Raw genomic sequence first — 23,265 nt, forward strand, 5'->3', positions numbered from 1 at the left:
AACCAGGCTAGAATCTTTCGGTATATTGCACATTCACAAACAGAAGTAAATACTTTTACACAAAAACTAAACATTCACGATTTACGGGATCTGATTTAAATCATATTTTTTAAATTTCCGTTAAAGAATCGTAAAACGATGCCGATGTTTAGAGGTGTAAATATTCTCTTAACAGTATAGTAGGGTATTTAACATCCTACAATCATTTTATGACGGCGAACTATACGCACTTTGTGGGTAAAGATCGGGTGTTTTCTAAGAAAAACCGAAAAGGTAGTGAATGAGCCGACTTCGGGTAGTTCTCGAAAAGTTATGACAACATGTGCGGGGAAATATTTTGTGTAGAATTAAAAAATTTTAGAATTTTTTCGTTTGGGCAAAAATGTTTTTAAATAGACACATAATATGCATGTTTCTTTAAAAATATGCAAAATTTGGTAAAGTTCTCAAATATGCGAAATATGCAAGCAATATGCATTTAGCATAAAATCCGCTCCCTAATTATAAGTATAACCGTTCAAAAGATAGGTACGAGAGGGGGATTGGACTTTTGACTAGCCCTGTAGGTGATTTTAATATAAAAATTATTTTTGCAGTCACAAAGAAGACGTCTTACCAAAAGTCGTTGTATGCGGAACTACAGAACAGCAGATGCCCAAAATACTAATTTGCGACGGTGCCAAAATGAAATCCAAGTCTGACCGCAAAAAACGACCAGCTTCAGCAAAATCATCTCGAAGACCCGATATATGTACTTGCGAAACCACTGAACAAGAAACAGACATTGACATTTTGGAAATGACGAGGCACTATCAAAGAGCAGATCTAGAGCTTCGAGGAATGGGGCAGCAACACTTGCCGCCGCAAGTGCCTTTCCAGATGATGCCTCCAATGATACAGCCGCAGAGTGGACCACAAATGGGATCACAAATTGGACCGCAAATGGGTTCGCAAATGGGACCTCAAATGGGACTACAAATGGGACAGCAAATGGTACCACCAATGGGACCACAAATGGGACCACAAATGGGACCTCAAATGGGAACACAAATGGGACCTCAAATGGGACCACAAATGGGACAACAAATTGGACCACAAATGATACCACAGCAAAAAAATACGTGCGAGTGCCACCAACCACCACCACCACAGCGAGGGCAGCAAATGCCGATGACACCTCAAATGCAGATGCCGATGCAAATGATGCCTCCGGGTCCGATGATGCAACAAGTACCTATGATGCAACAAGTTCCACAAAGAGCGAGATCTCCATTTCCACCAATGGAAGGCCCGATGGCTTATGGCGAATTTGAGTCAACTAGGGTATGTACCTATTTATAGATATACAGTTTGCTATATTAATTTTTTACGACTTATCATCATCATTGTCGTCATCGTTCCATATCTTCAGATTATGGCTTACGTTTACCCGTTTATTTTAGTCTGAGGAGGATTATTCTTCCTTTTTTCTGTTTTGGTTGCAATGTTTTGTGCGCCGTGTGAGTGATTTCGTTCTTTATTCCCTCCTTTTTCTTCTTCTTCGGCTTTCTCCCATTATTAGTTTGCTGTTTTTGTCCTCCACAGCACTCCATTCTTCCAGTCATCTTCTCTGAAGTCTCTATCATATCATTTCCATCTACGTTTTCAATCTTGTAGCAAGTCTTCTCCTCTGTCTATTTACCGGCGAGTCCCAGTCCAATATTCTTTTAGATCACCTGTGCTCTGGCGTTCTTTGTACATGCCCGTTTGAAAATATTCATCAGTTTTGAAAGATTCTTTTTTATTTTCTTTGGTTAGAGCGTTGTTTCATCTCAATCCATGGAGTACTTTCATGGCTTGTTTTCCCGGTGCTCGTTACATTTCTATACCTTTCATATATTATCTCAGCTTTTCATTGAGCCTAAATAGGGCAGTCAATGAGGGTATTTGGCTCCGAATTCCATCCTACACATGGATGTACTTGATATTTTCACAGTAAGTAGGAAATAGCTCAAGAAACAAAGTCTACCCTATGCCAATGTGAGTTTTTATCTTGGGGGTGGTTCCCACCCCTTCTCGGAGGTGAAAAATGTTTTGGTTAAAATAGCCACGAAAGAGGCTAGAGAACCTAATTTTAAGCAAAAACTGTTCTATAATTATTTTTTTAAAACTCAATACTTTTTGAGTTATTCGTTATTTATTTTCATTGAAAAATGACACCTTTTCGGACGGATTTTTGCGAATACCTTAAAAACTATGCATCTAACAAAAAAAAAAATATTTCTGTAGGTTATAAAAAAACAAAGAGATTCGTTCCTTCATAAATCTTCTAGTTAAAATACAAAGAGGGATATGGTAGGTAAGAAGAGTTTGTTTTTTTTTGCTGCATGCTCAAATCGGTGTATTCAACTTGAAATAACCGAGAAACTGTCGATTTTAGGTGTATAATCATACTAATAACTTTTGTAGTGCTTGAAAAGACCTTTAAAATGAGTAATACTAAATGTCGATTACATTCAAACTAAGCGAGATATTCTGAAAAAAATTGATGACTAATGTATTAAGAAGAAATGAGAAGTATATTTAACCCCCCATCCATCAGAATTTAAATACATCGTTTTCCTTCTACAATACTTTTTATTATAGTGTTATTTATATGTTCAAAAAGTTGGACTTGATTAAAATAAATGGTTTTTGAAAAAAATAAGATCAAATTATAGAGCGCATTTTTAAATTTTCTTAAAAATCTTCCTTTTCCTCCATGTAACTCTAAAAAGATAAGAGATGCGAAAAAAAGATACCACACAAAAATGTAGGGCTTTTTCAGATAAAAATTTTCTCTTTTTATTTTTCATTACTGTATCTCTAATCATTTTTAAGTTACATGGAGAAAAAGGGAGATTTTTAAGAAAATTTCAAAATGCGCCCTATAATTTGATCATTTTTTCAAAAACCATTTATTTTAAACCCATCCAACTTGTTGAACATAGAAATAACACTATAATAAATGGCATTGTGGAAGGAAAATGATGCATTTACATTTTAGTGGACGGGGGTTAAAATTACTTCTCATTTTTTGTTTGCAGCATATCTCGCTTAGTTTTAATGTAATGGACCTTTAATATAGCTCACTTTAAAGGTCCTTTCAAGCACTACAAAAGGTACTAGTAGCATTATACACCTAAAATCGACCGTTTCTCTGTTATTTTAAGTTGAATACACCAATTTGAGAATGCACTAAAAAACAAACTATTTTCACCTACCATATCTCTTTTTGTATAACTAGAAGACTATAACTAGAAGATGAAGACCAGTGTCTTTTTTATAACCTACAAAAATGTTTAATATAGTTTTTTTAGTTAGATTCATAGTATTTAAGGTATTCGCAAAAAACCGTTCGAAAAGGTATTTTGTTTCAATGAAAATTTTTTGCTCAATTAGAAATCCAATGAAATCAATTAATTTGTGGTCATCTGATTGAATACAACCAATAAAACCAACATTATACTGAAAACAGATCCCATGGGCTGTTTTCACTCAATCATGTAGCTATGGATACCTACATTTCGTTTCATTTCGATTTTGACATTTCAAATATTCAATATTTCAAAATGTCACGATTTGGTTGTAATACTGATAAGAATATTAATGAAATTATCGAATCAAATATAACAAAAAATACTGTTTACAGTAAAAAATTTTCTATCCGAATAACCCTCGAACATTGATAAATGCTCAAAAATTTTTTAACAACTTTCTCAAGCTTGTTGCTTACAGGCAACAGACCTCCGCCTACGGCGTCGGTCTGTTTCCAAGCAACAAGCTTTCGAAATCTGTTATAAAATTTTTTCGAACAATTATCAATGTCCTTGGGTTATTACTACTGAAAATTTTTTGCTCAATTAGAAATCCAATGAAATCAATTAATTTGTGGTCATCTGATTGAATACAACCAATAAAACCAACATTATACTGAAAACAGATCCCATGGGCTGTTTTCACTCAATCATGTAGCTATGGATACCTACATTTCGTTTCATTTCGATTTTGACATTTCAAATATTCAATATTTCAAAATGTCACGATTTGGTTGTAATACTGATAAGAATATTAATGAAATTATCGAATCAAATATACCAAAGAATACTGTTTACAGTAAAAAATTTTCTATCCGAATAACCCTCGAACATTGATAAATGCTCAAAAATTTTTTAACAACTTTCTCAAGCTTGTTGCTTACAGGCAACAGACCTCCGCCTACGGCGTCGGTCTGTTTCCAAGCAACAAGCTTTCGAAATCTGTTATAAAATTTTTTCGAACAATTATCAATGTCCTTGGGTTATTACTACTGAAAATTTTTTGCTCAATTAGAAATCCAATGAAATCAATTAATTTGTGGTCATCTGATTGAATACAACCAATAAAACCAACATTATACTGAAAACAGATCCCATGGGCTGTTTTCACTCAATCATGTAGCTATGGATACCTACATTTCATTTCATTTCGATTTTGACATTTCAAATATTCAATATTTCAAAATGTCACGATTTGGTTGTAATACTGATAAGAATATTAATGAAATTATCGAATCAAATATACCAAAGAATACTGTTTACAGTAAAAAATTTTTTCTATCCGAATAACCCTCGAACATTGATAAATGCTCAAAAATTTTTTAACAACTTTCTCAAGCTTGTTGCTTACAGGCAACAGACCTCCGCCTACGGCGTCGGTCTGTTTCCAAGCAACAAGCTTTCGAAATCTGTTATAAAATTTTTTCGAACAATTATCAATGTCCTTGGGTTATTACTACTGAAAATTTTTTGCTCAATTAGAAATCCAATGAAATCAATTAATTTGTGGTCATCTGATTGAATACAACCAATAAAACCAACATTATACTGAAAACAGATCCCATGGGCTGTTTTCACTCAATCATGTAGCTATGGATACCTACATTTCGTTTCATTTCGATTTTGACATTTCAAATATTCAATATTTCAAAATGTCACGATTTGGTTGTAATACTGATAAGAATATTAATGAAATTATCGAATCAAATATACCAAAGAATACTGTTTACAGTAAAAAATTTTCTATCCGAATAACCCTCGAACATTGATAAATGCTCAAAAATTTTTTAACAACTTTCTCAAGCTTGTTGCTTACAGGCAACAGACCTCCGCCTACGGCGTCGGTCTGTTTCCAAGCAACAAGCTTTCGAAATCTGTTATAAAATTTTTTCGAACAATTATCAATGTCCTTGGGTTATTACTACTGAAAATTTTTTGCTCAATTAGAAATCCAATGAAATCAATTAATTTGTGGTCATCTGATTGAATACAACCAATAAAACCAACATTATACTGAAAACAGATCCCATGGGCTGTTTTCACTCAATCATGTAGCTATGGATACCTACATTTCATTTCATTTCGATTTTGACATTTCAAATATTCAATATTTCAAAATGTCACGATTTGGTTGTAATACTGATAAGAATATTAATGAAATTATCGAATCAAATATACCAAAGAATACTGTTTACAGTAAAAAATTTTTTCTATCCGAATAACCCTCGAACATTGATAAATGCTCAAAAATTTTTTAACAACTTTCTCAAGCTTGTTGCTTACAGGCAACAGACCTCCGCCTACGGCGTCGGTCTGTTTCCAAGCAACAAGCTTTCGAAATCTGTTATAAAATTTTTTCGAACAATTATCAATGTCCTTGGGTTATTACTACTGAAAATTTTTTGCTCAATTAGAAATCCAATGAAATCAATTAATTTGTGGTCATCTGATTGAATACAACCAATAAAACCAACATTATACTGAAAACAGATCCCATGGGCTGTTTTCACTCAATCATGTAGCTATGGATACCTACATTTCGTTTCATTTCGATTTTGACATTTCAAATATTCAATATTTCAAAATGTCACGATTTGGTTGTAATACTGATAAGAATATTAATGAAATTATCGAATCAAATATACCAAAGAATACTGTTTACAGTAAAAAATTTTCTATCCGAATAACCCTCGAACATTGATAAATGCTCAAAAATTTTTTAACAACTTTCTCAAGCTTGTTGCTTACAGGCAACAGACCTCCGCCTACGGCGTCGGTCTGTTTCCAAGCAACAAGCTTTCGAAATCTGTTATAAAATTTTTTCGAACAATTATCAATGTCCTTGGGTTATTACTACTGAAAATTTTTTGCTCAATTAGAAATCCAATGAAATCAATTAATTTGTGGTCATCTGATTGAATACAACCAATAAAACCAACATTATACTGAAAACAGATCCCATGGGCTGTTTTCACTCAATCATGTAGCTATGGATACCTACATTTCGTTTCATTTCGATTTTGACATTTCAAATATTCAATATTTCAAAATGTCACGATTTGGTTGTAATACTGATGAGAATATTAATGAAATTATCGAATCAAATATACCAAAGAATACTGTTTACAGTAAAAAATTTGTATGGAAAGCGTTTATGGACTTTTGCAATGATAGAAAATATGAATTAGATGGAAATCGGACGGTGGAAGAATTGTTAATTGCACATTTAAATAAATTGTTTCTGCTCTGTATTTTTTTTTCATAACCAGCAAAAAATTTTCTATCCGAATAACCCTCGAACATTGATAAATGCTCAAAATTTTTTTAACAACTTTCTCAAGCTTGTTGCTTACAGGCAACAGACCTCCGCCTACGGCGTCGGTCTGTTTCCAAGCAACAAGCTTTCGAAATCTGTTATAAAATTTTTTCGAACAATTATCAATGTCCTTGGGTTATTACTACTGAAAATGGCCAATTTTCAACCACGAATATCTCAAAAAGTATTGAGTTTTCAAAAAAATATATTGAACAGTTTTTGCTTAGAATTAGGTTCTCTGGCGAATTCCGTTGTAATTTTAGCCAAAAAATTTTCCACCCCTAAGAAGGGAATTTTATCTTGGGAACCACTCCCAAGATAAAAGCACACATCTGCATAGGGTAGACTTTGAATTAGGAGATAAGTAGAGGCTAGGGGCCCAAAATGTCATTAAAATCCATGCAGTAGGATAGAATTCGGAGGTAATATCCTATTCTTGCTCCCATTGACTGGCGTAAAATAAAAGTCATAAAGTTTCGTCCATGTTATTTAGGATTGTATTAATTATTTAGTATTTATTTCGTATTATTTTTATCTGCTACTCTTTATATTCTGTTGTCCCTTTCTTTTTCTTCATTCTTTTCGCTCTATATATTTGACGTGTTATAAGTGGTTCGTATTTTGTGTAGAATTTTTTATTATTCTTTTTATTATTTCTTTTGTTTCCTTTTCCATCCATATATTTTTGGTTCTTTTGTAATTTGCTTCCTAATTGAGATTGCCAGGATACAAATTTTAATTTTTATTTGATTTCAATTTTACTTGTTTTTTGTATTTTTGGTCTTCTCTGTTTTCTTGTATTTTCCTGATAAGTCTAGATAGCTAGTAGACCTGGATCCCGCGTAAGAAAGAAAAGTTGATTAATAGCAAGCTGAAAATTTGTTAATAGCTTAACGGTGTCTAGTCGGACAAACTTTGATGCACGGGAACACTGGAACAGGGGAAGTTTTAATTGTGGAGCATGATAATCGTGTCGTCCTGACAAGTTTATGATTGTGAAAAATAGCAAGTTGTTTTTAAGTTTATACGATAGCCAACGTTATGTAATATATGCGAAAATGTTTGTCCGACAAAAATGTTGGGCATTTTAACGAGTCCGACACGTAGAACATGTCACATCACAGGAATTATGTTGGTGATGAATAGCAGTCTGATTTTTCCATGAGATTTTAATGAAAGGTTAAAAAAGCAATTGGAAGTTCTGTCCGACAAAATTAATGGGAAGTTTTCGTAGTCGGACATTCTAAGCAGGTAAGATATAGACAAAAATGCTGGTGATAAATAGCTTTCCGACAAAGACGAAATTTAATTAAGTAAATTATTCCTTACCAAGAATGACTGTTGTCGGAAAAAAATAAGGGGTAGATTTTGTAGTCGGACAATTTAAAAAAATAATTTTTGAAATTTCAATAAGGGGCGATTATTCTATGTCAAAAGTAGCAATCAATTACAATCGATATCTTTCGATTTATCTCAACATCATTTAGATACCTCACTGTAATACATTTATAATAGTTCAGGCAAATTATATTATGGATTGAGTGGTCTAGCTATCTTTGTCTGCCACATGCGCGGGATCGCTTGGTTAAAAGAGATAGATAGACCACCTATCGACTTTTTGCATTGTATTCCCTGTCTACCCTTATGTCTATGAATACATTTCCATTTAAGAAAAACTGTCACTTTTGACAATAATTCATAATAAATTGCAATCGTAACTTCAAATTTAAACTAATCGATTTATTTTGGCAGCAAATTATTTCTTGCCATGTGACATATTAATTACATTATTATTTCATTTGTAGAAAGTTGAGAAAAATTACGTTATACAATTTTAGTAATAATTTATTTAGGTACCCTTTTTCAATCAAGCAAAGCATTATAGCACGAAGAATGATATTCAATAGAACTTTCACAATTATCTGGCAACTGAACCTCATTGAATTGATGACCAAGTATTTTACTAACTTTGTAAAATGTTCGAAAATTACTCAAAAATGTTCCGTTGAATGGTTTCACTTTTAATTTGGCGACTTAAAATTTAAACTGTTGACACTCAAAAATAGACACAAAAACACTCCATAGTTAATATAAATTTTAATTTCCAACACACGTGGCAAACAGAAACTCAGAGACCATGTACTTTCAAATACTACTTTGTATGGCACAAAGTGTCACACTGACAAATGCAGCCTTCTAATACATACTTCTAAGCATAATGTATCATATTTACGTCTATTCTTATAAGCACCGAAGTTTTAGACTCTTCACATTTTTCAATGTCGTTTACAGGGTTAAGATTTGAGTATGGAAAAAAAATGTATACAGCGTTTTTTGTAGGAAATTTTCCGTACTTTATGATGCGCCTAATTAGAAAACCCTAAGAGATTGCTTTCACATGTTCTTTGACATTTTTTATTTTCATTTTGAGAATATCTAGAACAAACTCCATTGAAAAAATAATTGTTTTGCAATATATACATGCATTGATACTTACCTCACTGTTTTTGGAGTGTGCATGTATATATATGCACATGCAAATATGTGAATATAAATAATAATATACAACTAAAATAGCTTTATCAATATGTGACTAAGTCATTCTGAAAAAATGTTTTTTATTTATTTCCTTCGATTTGCCCAAACTTTTTGTCCGACATATAACTTTTTGCTTTACAAAATATAATTTGTACATAAACAAATCAAAATTAGCTTGCTATTTATCACCAACATTTTTCTCTATATCTTACATGTTTAGAATGTCCGACTAGGAAAATTTCCCATTCATTTTGTCCGACAGAACTTCCAATTGCTTTTTTAACCTTTCATTAAACTCTCATGCAAAAATCAGACTGCTATTTATCACCAACATAGTTCCTGTGATGTGACATCTTCTACGTGTCGGACTCGTTAAAATGCCCAACCTTTTTGTCGGACAAACATTTTTTCATATATTATATAACGTTGGCTATTGAATAAACTTAAAAACAACTTGCTATTTTTGACCATCATAAACTTGTCAGGACGACACGTTTATCATGCTACAACGTTAAAACTTCCCCTGTTTCAGTGTTCCCGTGCATCAATGTTTGTCCGACTAGACACCGTTAAGCTATTAACAAATTTTCAGCTTGCTATTAATCAACTTTTTTTTCTTACGCGGGATCCAGGTCTATAGTAGTTACCGATTTCTGATAGGTCGACAAAACATAAACAAAAGTCTTATCAACTCATATTATAAGTCTTATCTATAGGTACTCTCATAAATCATAATCATAAACGTCACTTCAAAAAAATGTCAAAACATTTCATTAAATTATTTTCCTAAAATTTTCTAAAACTCAAAATTCCAATTTATGTAACCACACATTACATTTACTAAATTTTCGTATCATATAATCGTAAGTACCTATCAGTTTCATATGAAATAGAAGAAAGGGAAAATTAAACTTTTTGAACTGAATTCTTAAAAGCTTTGCCAAAGGAAAATATTTTGGAAAACTTATCCACAGGTAATAATATTTATATATTCCATCTACTATATAAACGTATTGTTTAGCTGGTGAGATACATAATAGCCAATAGACTAAGATATGCAGGCCACGTGGTACGGAGTGATGACGACAGACTGATTAGCAATGTGTTTTGGAAAAGACCAGACGATAGAAGATCGACAGGACGGCCTAGAAAAAAGTGGTAAGATGCAGTCAGAGAAGAGCTGAAGAAGATAGAAGTGAGACCATGGCAAATAGAAGCACAGGGTCGGAACCAATGGAAGACAATAGTAAACGCGGCAAAGACTCAAGAAGAGTTGTAAAAGCCAAAGATGACGATGATGATGATTGTTAAGCTTCAATTCAAAAAGGTGTCAATTTGAAATCTCACTGTTGATACCTTCATCATCGTAAATATTAAATTGGTTTTTCAGGGGAACCAGTAAATTGGTTTTCCAGGGGAACCAGTAAATTGGTTTTCCAGGGGAAAATATTTCTCTGCAAAATATATATTATGGATTATACAGGGTGTCCCGAAAACATTGGTCATTAATTATACCACGCATTCTGGGGTGAAAAATAGTTCGATTGAACCTAACTTACCTTAGTAAAAATATGCTCATAAAAATAGTTACAGCCGTTTGAAGTTACAAAATGAAAATCGATTTTTTTCAATATATCCAAAACTATTAGAGATTTTATATTGAAAATGGACATGTATCATTCTTATGGTAGGAACATCTTAAAACAAAATTATAGTGAAATTTGTCCACCCCATAAAAATTTTATGGGGGTTTTGTTCCCTTAAATCCCCCCAAACTTTTGTGTACGTTCCAGTTAATTCATTATTGTGGTACCATTAGTTAAACACAATGTTTTTAAAACTTTTTTGCCTCCTAGTATTTTTTCGATAAGACAGTTTTTATTGAGATGCAGCTTCTTTTTTAATTTATTTACATAAAAATTTTATGGGGGTTTGGTTCCTTTAAACCCCCCAAATGTTTGTGCACGTTCCAATTAAGCTATTATTGTGATACAATTAGTTAAACACAGTGTTTTTAAAACTTTTTTGCCGCTTGGCCGTTTTTGACAAGTCACCTTTTATCGAGATGTGGCTTCTTTTTCAAAATATACCTAAAAATGTAAATTATAAATAAATTTTTAGATTATTAACAGGTCTCTATAATCGTACTTAACCATATACATACAAATATGCGGTGGATTCGACAAATATTCAAAATATGTCGATAAACACTGGCTTATCGAATAAGTACTAAGAGGCAAAAAAGTTTTAAAAACATGGTGTTTAACTAATGGTGCCACAATAATAATGTAATTGGAACGTACACAAAAGTTTGGGGGGGTTTAAAGGAACAAAACCCCCGTAAAATTTTTATGGAGGGCACAAATTTCACTTTAAATTTTTTTAAAGATGTTGCTGTCATAAGAATGCCACATGTCCATTTTCAATAAAAAATCTCGACTTTTCGATATATGAAAAAAAATCGATTTTCACTTTGTAACTTAAAAGGGCTGTAACTTTTTTTGTGTGCACTATTGTATATAGGTAAGTGAGGTTCAATCAACCTATTTTTGACCCCAGAATCTATGGTATAATTTATGACCAATCTTTTCGGGACACCCTGTATATACTTAAGAATTTTAGTAAGAAATTACTGAAACTACCACAGTCAAGTTTGGAGAAAAATCTCAGTATCTTCTACAAAAGTTTTGATATAGGTTTATTTTTTTGTATCCAAAATACATTTCTACTGCACAACTTACAACTTACAAATGTAAATACTTTCATAGTATCTGTGCCCACGTTCATTAATCTGCAATATAGCAATCCTAGTATTTTTTAATTATATGAACATTTTCTTTTGTTATAGTCTTCTTCTCGTCCACAAACTCGGGGAGCTAAAGATCAACCATCAGGAATGTCGTGCGGAAAAGGCCGTGGAATATGTCCAACAGAAATAGAATCCCGTCTTCAAGAATATTCAGAAAATACGCAGTTCCTGGTAAATACCGTTAATTTATAAATTTTTCAATTGGATCAAAATTTTATTTGTGAAGGTACGTAATGAGATGCAAGTATGGCTAGGTTTTCGTTTTTTTTTGTAGAGTGATAAAACCTTATGATTGATTTTTGTTTATGAAAACTTCGAGATGAGTTTAAAAGTTTTTCCTTATCATTTTATTCCCCTTATATGATACGACTTTATTTTTTTGCCGAAGTACCCCGCACAACCTTATGGAAATGAGGTCCCAGTGGATTTAGTTCATACTTTGGGAAAATACTTTTTGAAGCAACCCGATAAAAAGTTCTCATGGGCACATCTCGATCGTATGGAGAATTTTCAAGATATAGAGGTAAAAACTCAGAAAATTATAAGATTTACCGGGTATACCAATTCCATGAGTTACTGGTTATCTAGCAACGTGTAGAAGTTTGGATTAAACAAAAGTACTAGTAGTCTAGGATTTTTTCCTGGCTATCCAATGCAGGGGCGGCTCGTGATAGTACAAGATGGTGAGGCACACTACACTTGAGGATTATTATTATTATGGTTAGATTTTCTTTAATAGCCGGAAGGACGATTTTGTGACGTCATAACGTCACAGAACGGCACCGTATTTATTTTAAGGCTTGCAAACGATATTAAATAACAATTTTATTCGCAAAAGAATAGCTACGAAAGTTCTAAGTCTCTAACAGGTTCATACTCATAGTAGCTGTTTTTTTAGCTAAAAATAATAATTAATATGATACCACATATCAAAACAGCATGAATCAGATGTTTCGTCGTTGGCTCATCAGCGTTGAACACTTGAACAGCCATATTAAGCAAAATTTACATTATATACTACATGAAAACAACGGACAACTGATTCCAGTGGCGTAACTGGGGGGGTTGGGGGTTATAAGCCTTAAATGCCTTAAACCCTTAAAGCCTTAAATCCATACCCCCAGAGACCCACCAGTTGTAGCCCCCTTAGGATCATTCTGGTTTGGCCGTTGACTGATTCTGTTATTATTAATCACTTGCCAAAATGAAATTATGGTACGCAAACAATATACCTGCAAACACGTGATAATTTCATTTTAGAACCAATTTTATTATATTGTAAATGTATTGCATATATGCAAATAGAAACAAGCAAGTAAGCAAATTACGGTTATATTATAATATTGTTTTTTTATGTTAAATAAACTAAGGGTTAAATTTTATTTTTTTGGTTTTTTATTTATTTTATAAACAGCGTACTTAAAAGTAAATGAATTATTATGAAAGAAATCATAATTTCTAATTTTTTTATTAATTTATTTATTTAATTGACATTGGCAAATGACTTTCAGCCATTCAGAGCATAATAACATATTCTAAACATCTATTGTATCTCTTATACTAAATAGTAAGTACACGTAACTAGAACAAACTGCTCTAACAAACTACCTAAAACTGCAAAACCACGCTAGAGGCATATTTTTGCCTGCCTCTGAAAGGATACTTAATCCCGCTTCCAAAAATTATTCTGTCATGCTGCCGGCCGATCTCCGTCGGCTTCGTAATATGCTAGACGAGGTACCATCAGAGGCAGTGCCTCTAATGGTACCTTGTAGAGTAGGTATATCGGTGTGTTATGAAGAACGGGTCAGGGCCGTACTAATTTTTTTTTAGCATAAAAATAAAGTTAATAAAAAAAGTTTTATAATAAAAATTAAATTATCTAGCAATTTTCAAAAAGTTAAATTGTATTTAAAGAATTATTGATGATGATATAACGAAAATAAAGTTATTTAGCAAATTTCAAACAGTTAAATTGTATTTAAAGAATTGATGATGAAATAACGAAATAACGTAAATAGTCGATTGGTATACTGGTGAGGCACTGCCTCACCTGCCTCATAGGACCAGCCGCCACTGATCCAATGGCAACCTTTACTTTGACCTTGACCTTCAACGGACGTCATCTTCTAGAGTTTCGAGGGTTTTCAGCATTAAATTGATATAAACAGATTAGGTACTCATGGGTTTTTGGGATCGCTAAACACGAATATGCCAACAGAATTGACCTCCAGAGGACGTGGTGGCCAGGGCCAATGCAAGGGACGTCATCTTCTAGAGTTTCGATGGTTTTTGGCATTTAATTGATGCAAATGAATTACTGGAGGGTTTTTTGGGGTCGCTAAACACGAATATGCCACCAGAACTTTAGGCATTTCCTTTAATTCCTAGTAAGCCAAAACATCGGAAACCTTGGGTTACGAAAGGTATCCGCATATCAGCCAAGAATATGCGTTCACTACTATACATCAAAAAATTTACTACCAATGTTTCTGTCATTGAATATATCACGAAGTACAGGACAACACATCTAAAACTTGTCAAATCAGCTAAAAAAGCATATTATCAAAATCGCTTGGGAAGCTCTAAAAATGTTGCAAAAGAAACTTGGTCAATAATAAACGATCTTCGAAATAAAACTCACACAGCTCAATCATTTTCCCTTCCAAATCCTGAAAGTCTAAACGACTACTTCGTTAATGTGAGTAAAAATATAACATCAACTATTCTGCCGCAACAAGATCCCATTTCCTATCTTCCTAATTCAAGAAAGGTCTCGAATTCATTCTTTTTAAGACCAGTCGATAACTCTGAACTGATCCAAATAATCAATAGTATCAAAAGCAAATCATCCTATAGTGCTGATGGACTATCTACAAAAATTTTCTCTAATCTCACAGAAAATGTGTTGGAAATCCTCGTCTCACTAATTAATGATTCGTTCGAAAAAGGTAAATTTTCAGAGTGCCTAAAGACAGCCATTATTATTCCTCTTCATAAGGGTGGTGAAAAATTTGATGCCTGCAATTATAGACCTATTGCCTTACTACCGGTACTCTCCAAAATTATTGAGTGACTCATTAAAACTCGACTTATGTCCTTTATCCTTGATAACAACATTTTATGACAGAATCAGTTCGGCTTTTTAACTAGTAAATGTACCACCGATGCCATGTTTTCTGTACTACATGAGGTTTACCAAGCTCTAAACAATAAGCTTTATACTGCCACTGTTTTCTGCGACTATGCCAAAGCTTTTTATTGTGTAAATCATGACATCTTGATTAAAAAACTAAATTTCTATGGAATTCGAGGTATTTCTTTGAATTGATTCCAATCATACTTGAATAATAGGAAACAACTTGTTAGAGCAAATGATACTGACTCTAGTCTCAAAAATATTGTATGTGGAGTACCACAAGGTTCAGTATTGGGTCCTCTTCTGTTCCTTATCTTTATAAATGACATCACTAATTTAAAAATCGATGGGAAAATTTTTCTTTTTGCTGATGATACCAGTATCACTTGAAGCACCTCAACTATTGCCTCTCTTCACGAAACTATAACTTCGGATCTACTGACGATAAAGACCTGGTCTGACTCTAATCTACTCTCTTTTAATGTAGATAAAACAGTAGCATTATCATATAAAGGAGCTCTTCAACCTTTGCCTCTTAATAACAGCCAAATCAGTACCGTTGATTCTGTAAAATTTCTTGGTATTTTTATAGACAGCAATCTCAAATGGTCTCTTCATATCCATTCGTTAAGTAAGAAACTCGCCTCAGCTTGCTATGCAATAAGATCTGTCTCAAGGGAACTCAATTTAGCATAATCTAAAATAACATATTTTTCGTTGTTCGAGTCGCATCTTCGATATGGTCTTCCTTTTTGGGGTTCTAGTACAGCTGCTCAATTTGATGTTATTTTTAAATTGCAAAAAAGAGCAATAAGATATCTGTTTGGCCTCAGAAGATCTACGCATTGCAGAAGTTACTTCAGAGATCACGGAATTTTAACACTTCCATCTTTATATATTCTAGAAACGGTTTGTTTAATTCGTAAATACCTTCATGTCTTTCCAGCAAGGCCCAATCATCTTTACTCAACCAGAAATTCAATCTTTGATATTTATTTACCGATTCCATCCAGTGAGTTAGTAAAGAAATCTATATTATATTCCGCAAAGAAACTTTACAACCATCTCCCGTTACAACTTAAATAATAATAATAATAATAATAATAATAATAATAATAGTATTAACTTCTATTATAATAATAATAATAAATAATAATAACCTGTGGGTTAACCTAATAATAACCTGTGGGAGTTTTATGTCAGTTCTTCTATCAGGCGCGGCCCCCTGCGAATGGGGGATGCTTTCTGGGTATTCGTAGCGCCAATACCCAGAGAGTAGCAGGAATACTTGCCGTGGAACAAAAACTGACACCTGGCAGTAGGTATAAAATGCACACCCATGAGAATGGAGACAAATAGTTTATGTTTAGGGCCGCTGCCTGGGGATCGCCAGGGCACGTCTGGAGCCGACGCTGGACGTGACAGCATGCGGGACGGCGGTGGCAGGGTGTTGAGGAGGCGGGCCCCTGTCACACAAACAGCTACAGCCCAACAACAAGAACAACAACCACAAGCGAGCCAAACAACAGCAAGAGCTCCACTCGCTGAAGGTGCTGCGCCGGAACATCAGCCGGCGCTCACTCAAGCGGGACGACCGAGGCAGCGCATGAAATGGACTGTGTCCATTAACGAAAGCATTTTGCGCTTCTATTATAAGGTGACAAACCTCGGTCAAGAAACGATCGGCTACAGACAACAGCTGTATGCCGAATTTTGCAAGGGAGTACCCAGATATTCAAGTATCGGAGCAAAGAGTATCAGATCAATACCGGGTAATCGTAAGAAACAACCTTATCCCAGAGACTAGACGCAATACGATCAAAAGCGAAGTCGAACGGGAGATTAATAACCAAGAGCTAGTTTTAGATCAAGTCCCTAATGAAATCCTTGATGAGCAGATTCCTGAGATTCCCATACCAGAAACTCAACCTGACAATACACAGCAGGAAAACAACGAGTTGCGCGATAGTCTAGAGAACGAAATGGCTCGTGCCGTACAAGAGTTTAATGGAACAAATCCACTTAGCAGACCACCGCTACCACGAATAAACTCTTGTAAGAAACTAGGTGCCCTGTTACAAATTGTGAATACTGAAGTCCTACCCAATTATGTCGTAGAAGCCCACACATTGGAATATCTGCATATGCTAATCTACTGTGCAGCTACAGCAATTGCCAATGTAATGGGCGTTAAGATCAGAACACGACGGGGTACTAATAACGGAAGGACTGGTAACAGAATTGCACCCTGGGAAAAAAGACTTCTCGGAAAAATTGAATTACTGCGTAGGGATATTGGTCAAGTCACAGAATATATAAGAGGTGTTACAAGTAGAAAAGTCATTAAAAGAGCTGAAGAAATAATGCGGAGCACTGCAAGACACTCGAGATACGATCCAGAAAATAACACAGCCCAACAGTGTCTGGATACATTAAAACAAAAACTCTCCGTCTATTCAGGACGATTAAGAAGGTATAAAGTTAGTAACAGCCGAAAATGTGACAATGCACTTTTTGAGAACTCTGAGAAGGCGTTCTACCGAAAACTCAATTCCACCGTAGAAAGTGTTCTTACCCAAGCCAAGAAGAAATTCATGAGTTTTGGGGAAATCAACTTTCCACACCAGCTGCTTTTAACAACAATGCTGGCTGGATAGAAGATACGACGCACAACTGTCACCACTACGTCACTGCTAACTACGAACCATTCACGACTGAAGAAGTCTCAAATGTCATCAAAGAGCTTCATAACTGGAAATCTCCTGGACCAGACGGAGTTCAGAACTTCTGGCTTAAAAAGTTTTGGAGTATTCATGAGTGCTTATCAACATTAATTAATCATGTTATTTCTAATCCGCAGGAATTACCATCATTTCTAACTCAGGGAACTACTTATTTAATACCCAAGGATCAAAATAACACCCAAGATCCATCCAAGTACCGCCCAATTACTTGTCTTCCAACTTTGTATAAATTGGTCACATCCTGTGTAACCCGGCGTATCTACCAACACTGTGCTCTAAACAATATCATAGAGCCTCAACAGAAAGGATGCGCTAAGGGTTCCATGGGGTGCAAAGAACAGCTTATCATCGACTCAGTCATTTCTAACCAGGCATTCACTAAAAAAAGGAACCTTTTTACTGCTTTTATTGACTATAAAAAGGCCTTTGATTCAGTACCGCATGAATGGCTAATAGATATATTGAAAATATACAAAGTAGATAATAACATAGTGACCTTTTTAAGGCATATAATGAGAGATTGGAAGACTAAAATTCACCTCCAAATACCTGGTGAAAACAATATCGAAACCGAAAATATCGCAATCAACCGGGGCCTATTTCAAGGAGACTCGTTGAGTCCATTGTGGTTCTGTTTAGCTTTGAACCCCCTTTCCCAACTATTAAACTCCACTGACTCAGGTTTTAGCATTAAAAGCAATAATACTGTGGTAGCGAAGCTCAATCATCTGTTGTATATGGATGATTTGAAATTAATGGCTTCCACTCGAGAACACCTAGAAGAGATGCTAAAAACTGTAGAAACATTTTCTAATGATATTAGTATGCAGTTCGGTCTAGACAAGTGCCGTGTTTTGAATATAGTCAGAGGAAAGGTACAGCCCGGTGGATTCGATATGCAAAATGGCCAGAACATCGAGGCCATGGGCGACAACGATATGTACAAATATCTTGGAGTAAAGCAGGCGCGGAAAATTGACCATAAGCAAATGAAAACTGAGATAATTACTGAGTTTATAAGAAGGGTAAAACAGCTGCTTCGTTCACAGCTTAACAGTAAAAATTTGTTTAAGGCACTAAACACCTACGCTTGTTCCGCGCTTAGCTATTCATTTGGTATTGTTAAGTGGACAAAAACGGATATAGAAAATCTTCAGCGAAAACTACGAACACACCTCACAAAGGCACAAAAACACCACCCTAAAAGTGCAGTAGAACGAACGACATTACCCCGGTATTTAGGAGGAAGAGGACTTATGGATATAGGTGAGCAATTAGATAAACAAATTGCTAATTTAAGAACTTATTTTCAGATGCAGGCTGAGACATCTACTCTACATCGCGCTATCTGCGCAGTAGATGACACAACACCGATCAAACTGAGGGAAGCAGAACTGCGCATAAACCACCTTACTAAGGACGAAAAAGTGCGCGCCTGGATGGGTAAACCTTTGCACGGGCGACATCCCAATGAGGTCAGCCAAGATTATGTCGACAATATAGCGTCGAACTACTGGTTGACATCAGGAAAGATGTTCCCTGAAACGGAGGGTTCATTACTGGCCATTCAGGATCAGGTTATACCAACCAGAAACTACCTGAAATATATCATCAAAGACCCTCAGGTTCAAAACGACAGATGCCGATATGGATGTCAAGCCCAAGAAACCATCCAACATCTTACAGGGGGCTGCCAGGCATTTGCTGCAACTGAATACAAGGAACGGCATGACGCAGTGGGAAAAATCCTTCATCAAGAGATAGCTATCAAGCTGGGACTTCTCCAAACGGACCATCTCCCGTATTATCAATACGTCCCTGAGAGTATGCTTGAGAATGGCAACTACAAGCTATACTGGGACCGCACTGTGCTCACAGACCAAACAGTGGCACATAATAGACCAGATCTCGTACTAGTTAATAAATTAACAAGACAAACAACACTAATTGATGTGGCGATACCTAACAACAATAATCTACGTAGTAAATTCACTGAAAAGATCGCGAAGTACAGAGATCTAGAAATTCAAATACGAAGGCAATGGAGAATGCAAAGTACCCAGACGATACCTATTGTTATATCTACTACTGGAGTCATTCCGAAGAACCTCCTCGAAAGCATAAAAAGGCTGGGTCTAAATGAACATCTTTACAAGACCATGCAGAAAGCTGTACTACTCGCAACGGCCAGATGTGTACGAAAATTTTTGGGAGATACACCTGCATACCAAGTCACCTAGGGCTCGATAACACGGAAAGAGTCCCACCAGAGCTCAATCCTTTTGATACCGTAGGTATCTGGGATGAGTCAATTTTCCCCTTAGAGGGAGTGTGAGCCGTATGGCTAAATCTGGATAATAATAATAATAATAATCTGCAACATCTTTACCAAAGTTCCGTAAAATGGCAAAAGCCTATCTATCTCAAAGACCATATTATTCAATAGAAGAACTTCTTAATGAATAACTAAGAAAATTAGGTTTCATGCGCAGTAGCATAAACTTGTCAGTTCCTTATGTTGTATTTTATTTGTTGTAAGTATATTCAATTTGCAATTAATATAAATTTTGCAATAAATTGTTTTTGTCTTATATACTGTATATTGACGATTTATCTTATTTTAGTAAATTGTAGTTGTTATTTGTTATTTATATTATTATTTTTTACTGTATGTAAGCTTTGTCCATAAAATTGTAAAAATTTTCAGTGACAATAAAGCATATTTCTATTCTATATTCTAACTGACTCCTTGAGCACCTGGTTTCCAAGGTCAATGAAAGGGGCTCCTGGAGTTTCTAGGGTCTTCCGTACTACTTCGGCTCCGAGAGTCGGCTATGGTGGCATATTCGTGTTTAGCGACCTCAAAAAACCCTCCAGTAATTCATTTGCATCAATTAAATGCCGAGAACAATCGAAACTCTAGAAGATGACGTCCCTTGCAGTGGCCCTGGCCACCACGTGCTCCGGAGGTCAATTCTGATGGCATATTCGTGTTTAGCGATCCCAAAAACCCATGAGTAATCTGTTTATATCAATTTAATGCCGAAAACCCTCGAAACTCTAGAAGATAACGTCCGTTGAAGGTCTAAGTCAAAATAAAGGTCGCCATTGGATAGCCAGGAAAAAATCCTAAACTATGTACTAGTACTTTTCCTTGATCCAAACTTCTACATGTTGCCTGATAACCAGTAACTCAGGGAATTGGAATACCCAGTAAATCTTATAATTTTCCGAGTGTGTGCCTCTATATATTGAAAATCCTCTATGCAATCGATTTGTGACCATGAGAACTTTTCATCACAATGCTTCAAAGAGTATTTTCCCAAAGTATGAACTAAATCCACTGGGACCTAATTTCCATAAGGTTTGTGTGCCAAATATAATTTAAATGTGGTATTGTGTTACATTACGTTGTTATTATTCATCACCATCACCAGCTATTCCTTCCATCCCTTATGTAAGCCTCCCTTAGGTGTGCCCATTTATTTCTGTTCATTGTTTTTTGCGTCCATTCGTGGCCAGCCATTCGCTTGATGTCATCAGTCCATCAGTTGGGATTATTAGCTGTGTCATAAGATCAATAATTTTAGAATGGAGTGAATTAAGTTTTTAGCAAACGTACTGCGCTAGATCAATAATTCTTCTTCTTAAACATTATTATAGGAACAACAATTATACGATATGGAAGCTGAAGTGAAAGAAATGCACCAAGAACTGGTAGCTGTCCAAAAAGAACGAGAACAGCTAGAACAGCACAGGAAGATGATGTGCTCACCTCCTCCCTGTAGCCTACCAACATGTCCTCCTACACCATGTTCTCCACTTCCTCCGTGCAGTCCACCAGGAACTTGTGGGCCACCAGTAACTTGTGGACCACCAGTATCTTGTGTACCACCAGTACCTTGTGGCCCAGTAAGTACTAACGGTAGATATAGATAATTCCTCATATTTCAATAACAACACAATTACTATTACAGCCGTGTGAAGTCCAGCTCAGAGAACTAAGGGAACAGTACAAAAGACTGCAAGACGATTTTAAAAGTAAACTTACAGAAGTTGCAGGGCTCAGAACTGAAAACGAAAAATTGAAAGATAGGACACGACAAGCTGAAGATGCAAAGAAAGATGCTGAGAAACAAGTGCGCGATCTGGAACTAGAGATTAAGAGACTCAAAGGCAATCTTAAAGGACCTAAGGTATGACAAATATATAAAATATAAACATATATTATTTAATATAAATAATAATAATTGGTTTCAGGAAGTAAGCAAAGAACAATTTATAGAGATAGAACAACAATTGGCAGTAACGAAGCAAAGATTTAGAGAAGCACAAGATGAGTTAGATGAACTGAGATTGCTGGTAGAAGATCAGCAGAAGCAACTAGATGATTACAGAAATAAGGTACGTGAATTTTCTTTTGTAAGGATTTAATTAGACATGGATTCGTTGATACTCTGTTAACCCTTTATTTTAAGCCTCTGTTCCTCTTAAAAGTTGTCTTCTTCTTCTTCCTCCGTTTTATAAGCAATTCTGCTTGTTCATTGGAAGATTGATACCTCTATGGAAGATTGTCACTTCATCTTTTGCGCAGTCTGCTGATCGATCATTTATTGTTATACTGTTTTGACCACACGGGTCTTCTCCGTTCTGCTTATGTGGTTATTCCATTCTTTTTTCTGTTTATGTCTGGTATATCTTCAGATTCAAATTTTTTTACTATTTTCATTGCTTTTCTTCTTTACCTGGTGGTGGTTTTGCTTTTGACTCATATAATATTTGGTAGTAGTTTTCAATCATGGTGGTTATATTTTGAATTTCTGTAATTGACTCGTTATCATCAATAATTAGAATTGTAATAATTAGATTTATCATCATCATTATCCAGCCTTAAAAGTCCACTGCTGAACATAGGCCTCCTCCCCTCGTTTCCAACCCCATCTATCCTGCGCCGCTCTCATCCAGTTTTTATTTACCTTTCTTTAGTAGTCAGTCCATCTTGTAGACGGTCGACCGACGCTTCTCTTGTCTTCTCTTGGCCTCTATTCCAATAACATTTTTGTCCATCGCCCATCTGTCATTCTGGCTGTGTCTTGCCCATCTCCACTTCAACCTGGCTATCCTCTCGATGACGTCAGTCACCTTTGTTCTTCTCCTGATTTCTTCGTTTCTTATTTTGTCTCGCAGAGTTATTCCTAACATTGACCGCTCCATTCTTCTCTGCGTGACTTATAGTTGACTTAGTAGACTGGGAGGACGCACTGATCAAATACCTTTCTCTTTAGGCATGTGGGCAACTCACTTTTAAAAGTTTCTCTCAGTTTTCCAAATGCTGCCCACCCGAGACCTATTCTTCTCTTCAGTTCATGAGTCTGGTTATCCCT

At 35.2% G+C, this 23,265-nt stretch overlaps 1 protein-coding gene across 1 annotated transcript in view; it reads left to right on the top strand.

The window, feature by feature from the left end:
• Nucleotides 1–23,265, top strand: part of LOC114327688 (uncharacterized) — a 63,535-nt gene that overhangs the window by 29,672 nt on the left and 10,598 nt on the right. Inside the window, exons 8-12 of the mRNA XM_050643612.1 lie at nucleotides 597–1,323; nucleotides 12,038–12,169; nucleotides 21,545–21,793; nucleotides 21,859–22,077; nucleotides 22,142–22,285. Coding sequence (XP_050499569.1) covers nucleotides 597–1,323; nucleotides 12,038–12,169; nucleotides 21,545–21,793; nucleotides 21,859–22,077; nucleotides 22,142–22,285 — 1,471 coding nt within the window. The remainder of the gene's footprint in view (nucleotides 1–596; nucleotides 1,324–12,037; nucleotides 12,170–21,544; nucleotides 21,794–21,858; nucleotides 22,078–22,141; nucleotides 22,286–23,265) is intronic.

The sequence above is a fragment of the Diabrotica virgifera genome, chromosome 2 (genome assembly GCF_917563875.1).
Source record: "Diabrotica virgifera virgifera chromosome 2, PGI_DIABVI_V3a".
NCBI lineage: Eukaryota > Metazoa > Arthropoda > Insecta > Coleoptera > Chrysomelidae > Diabrotica > Diabrotica virgifera.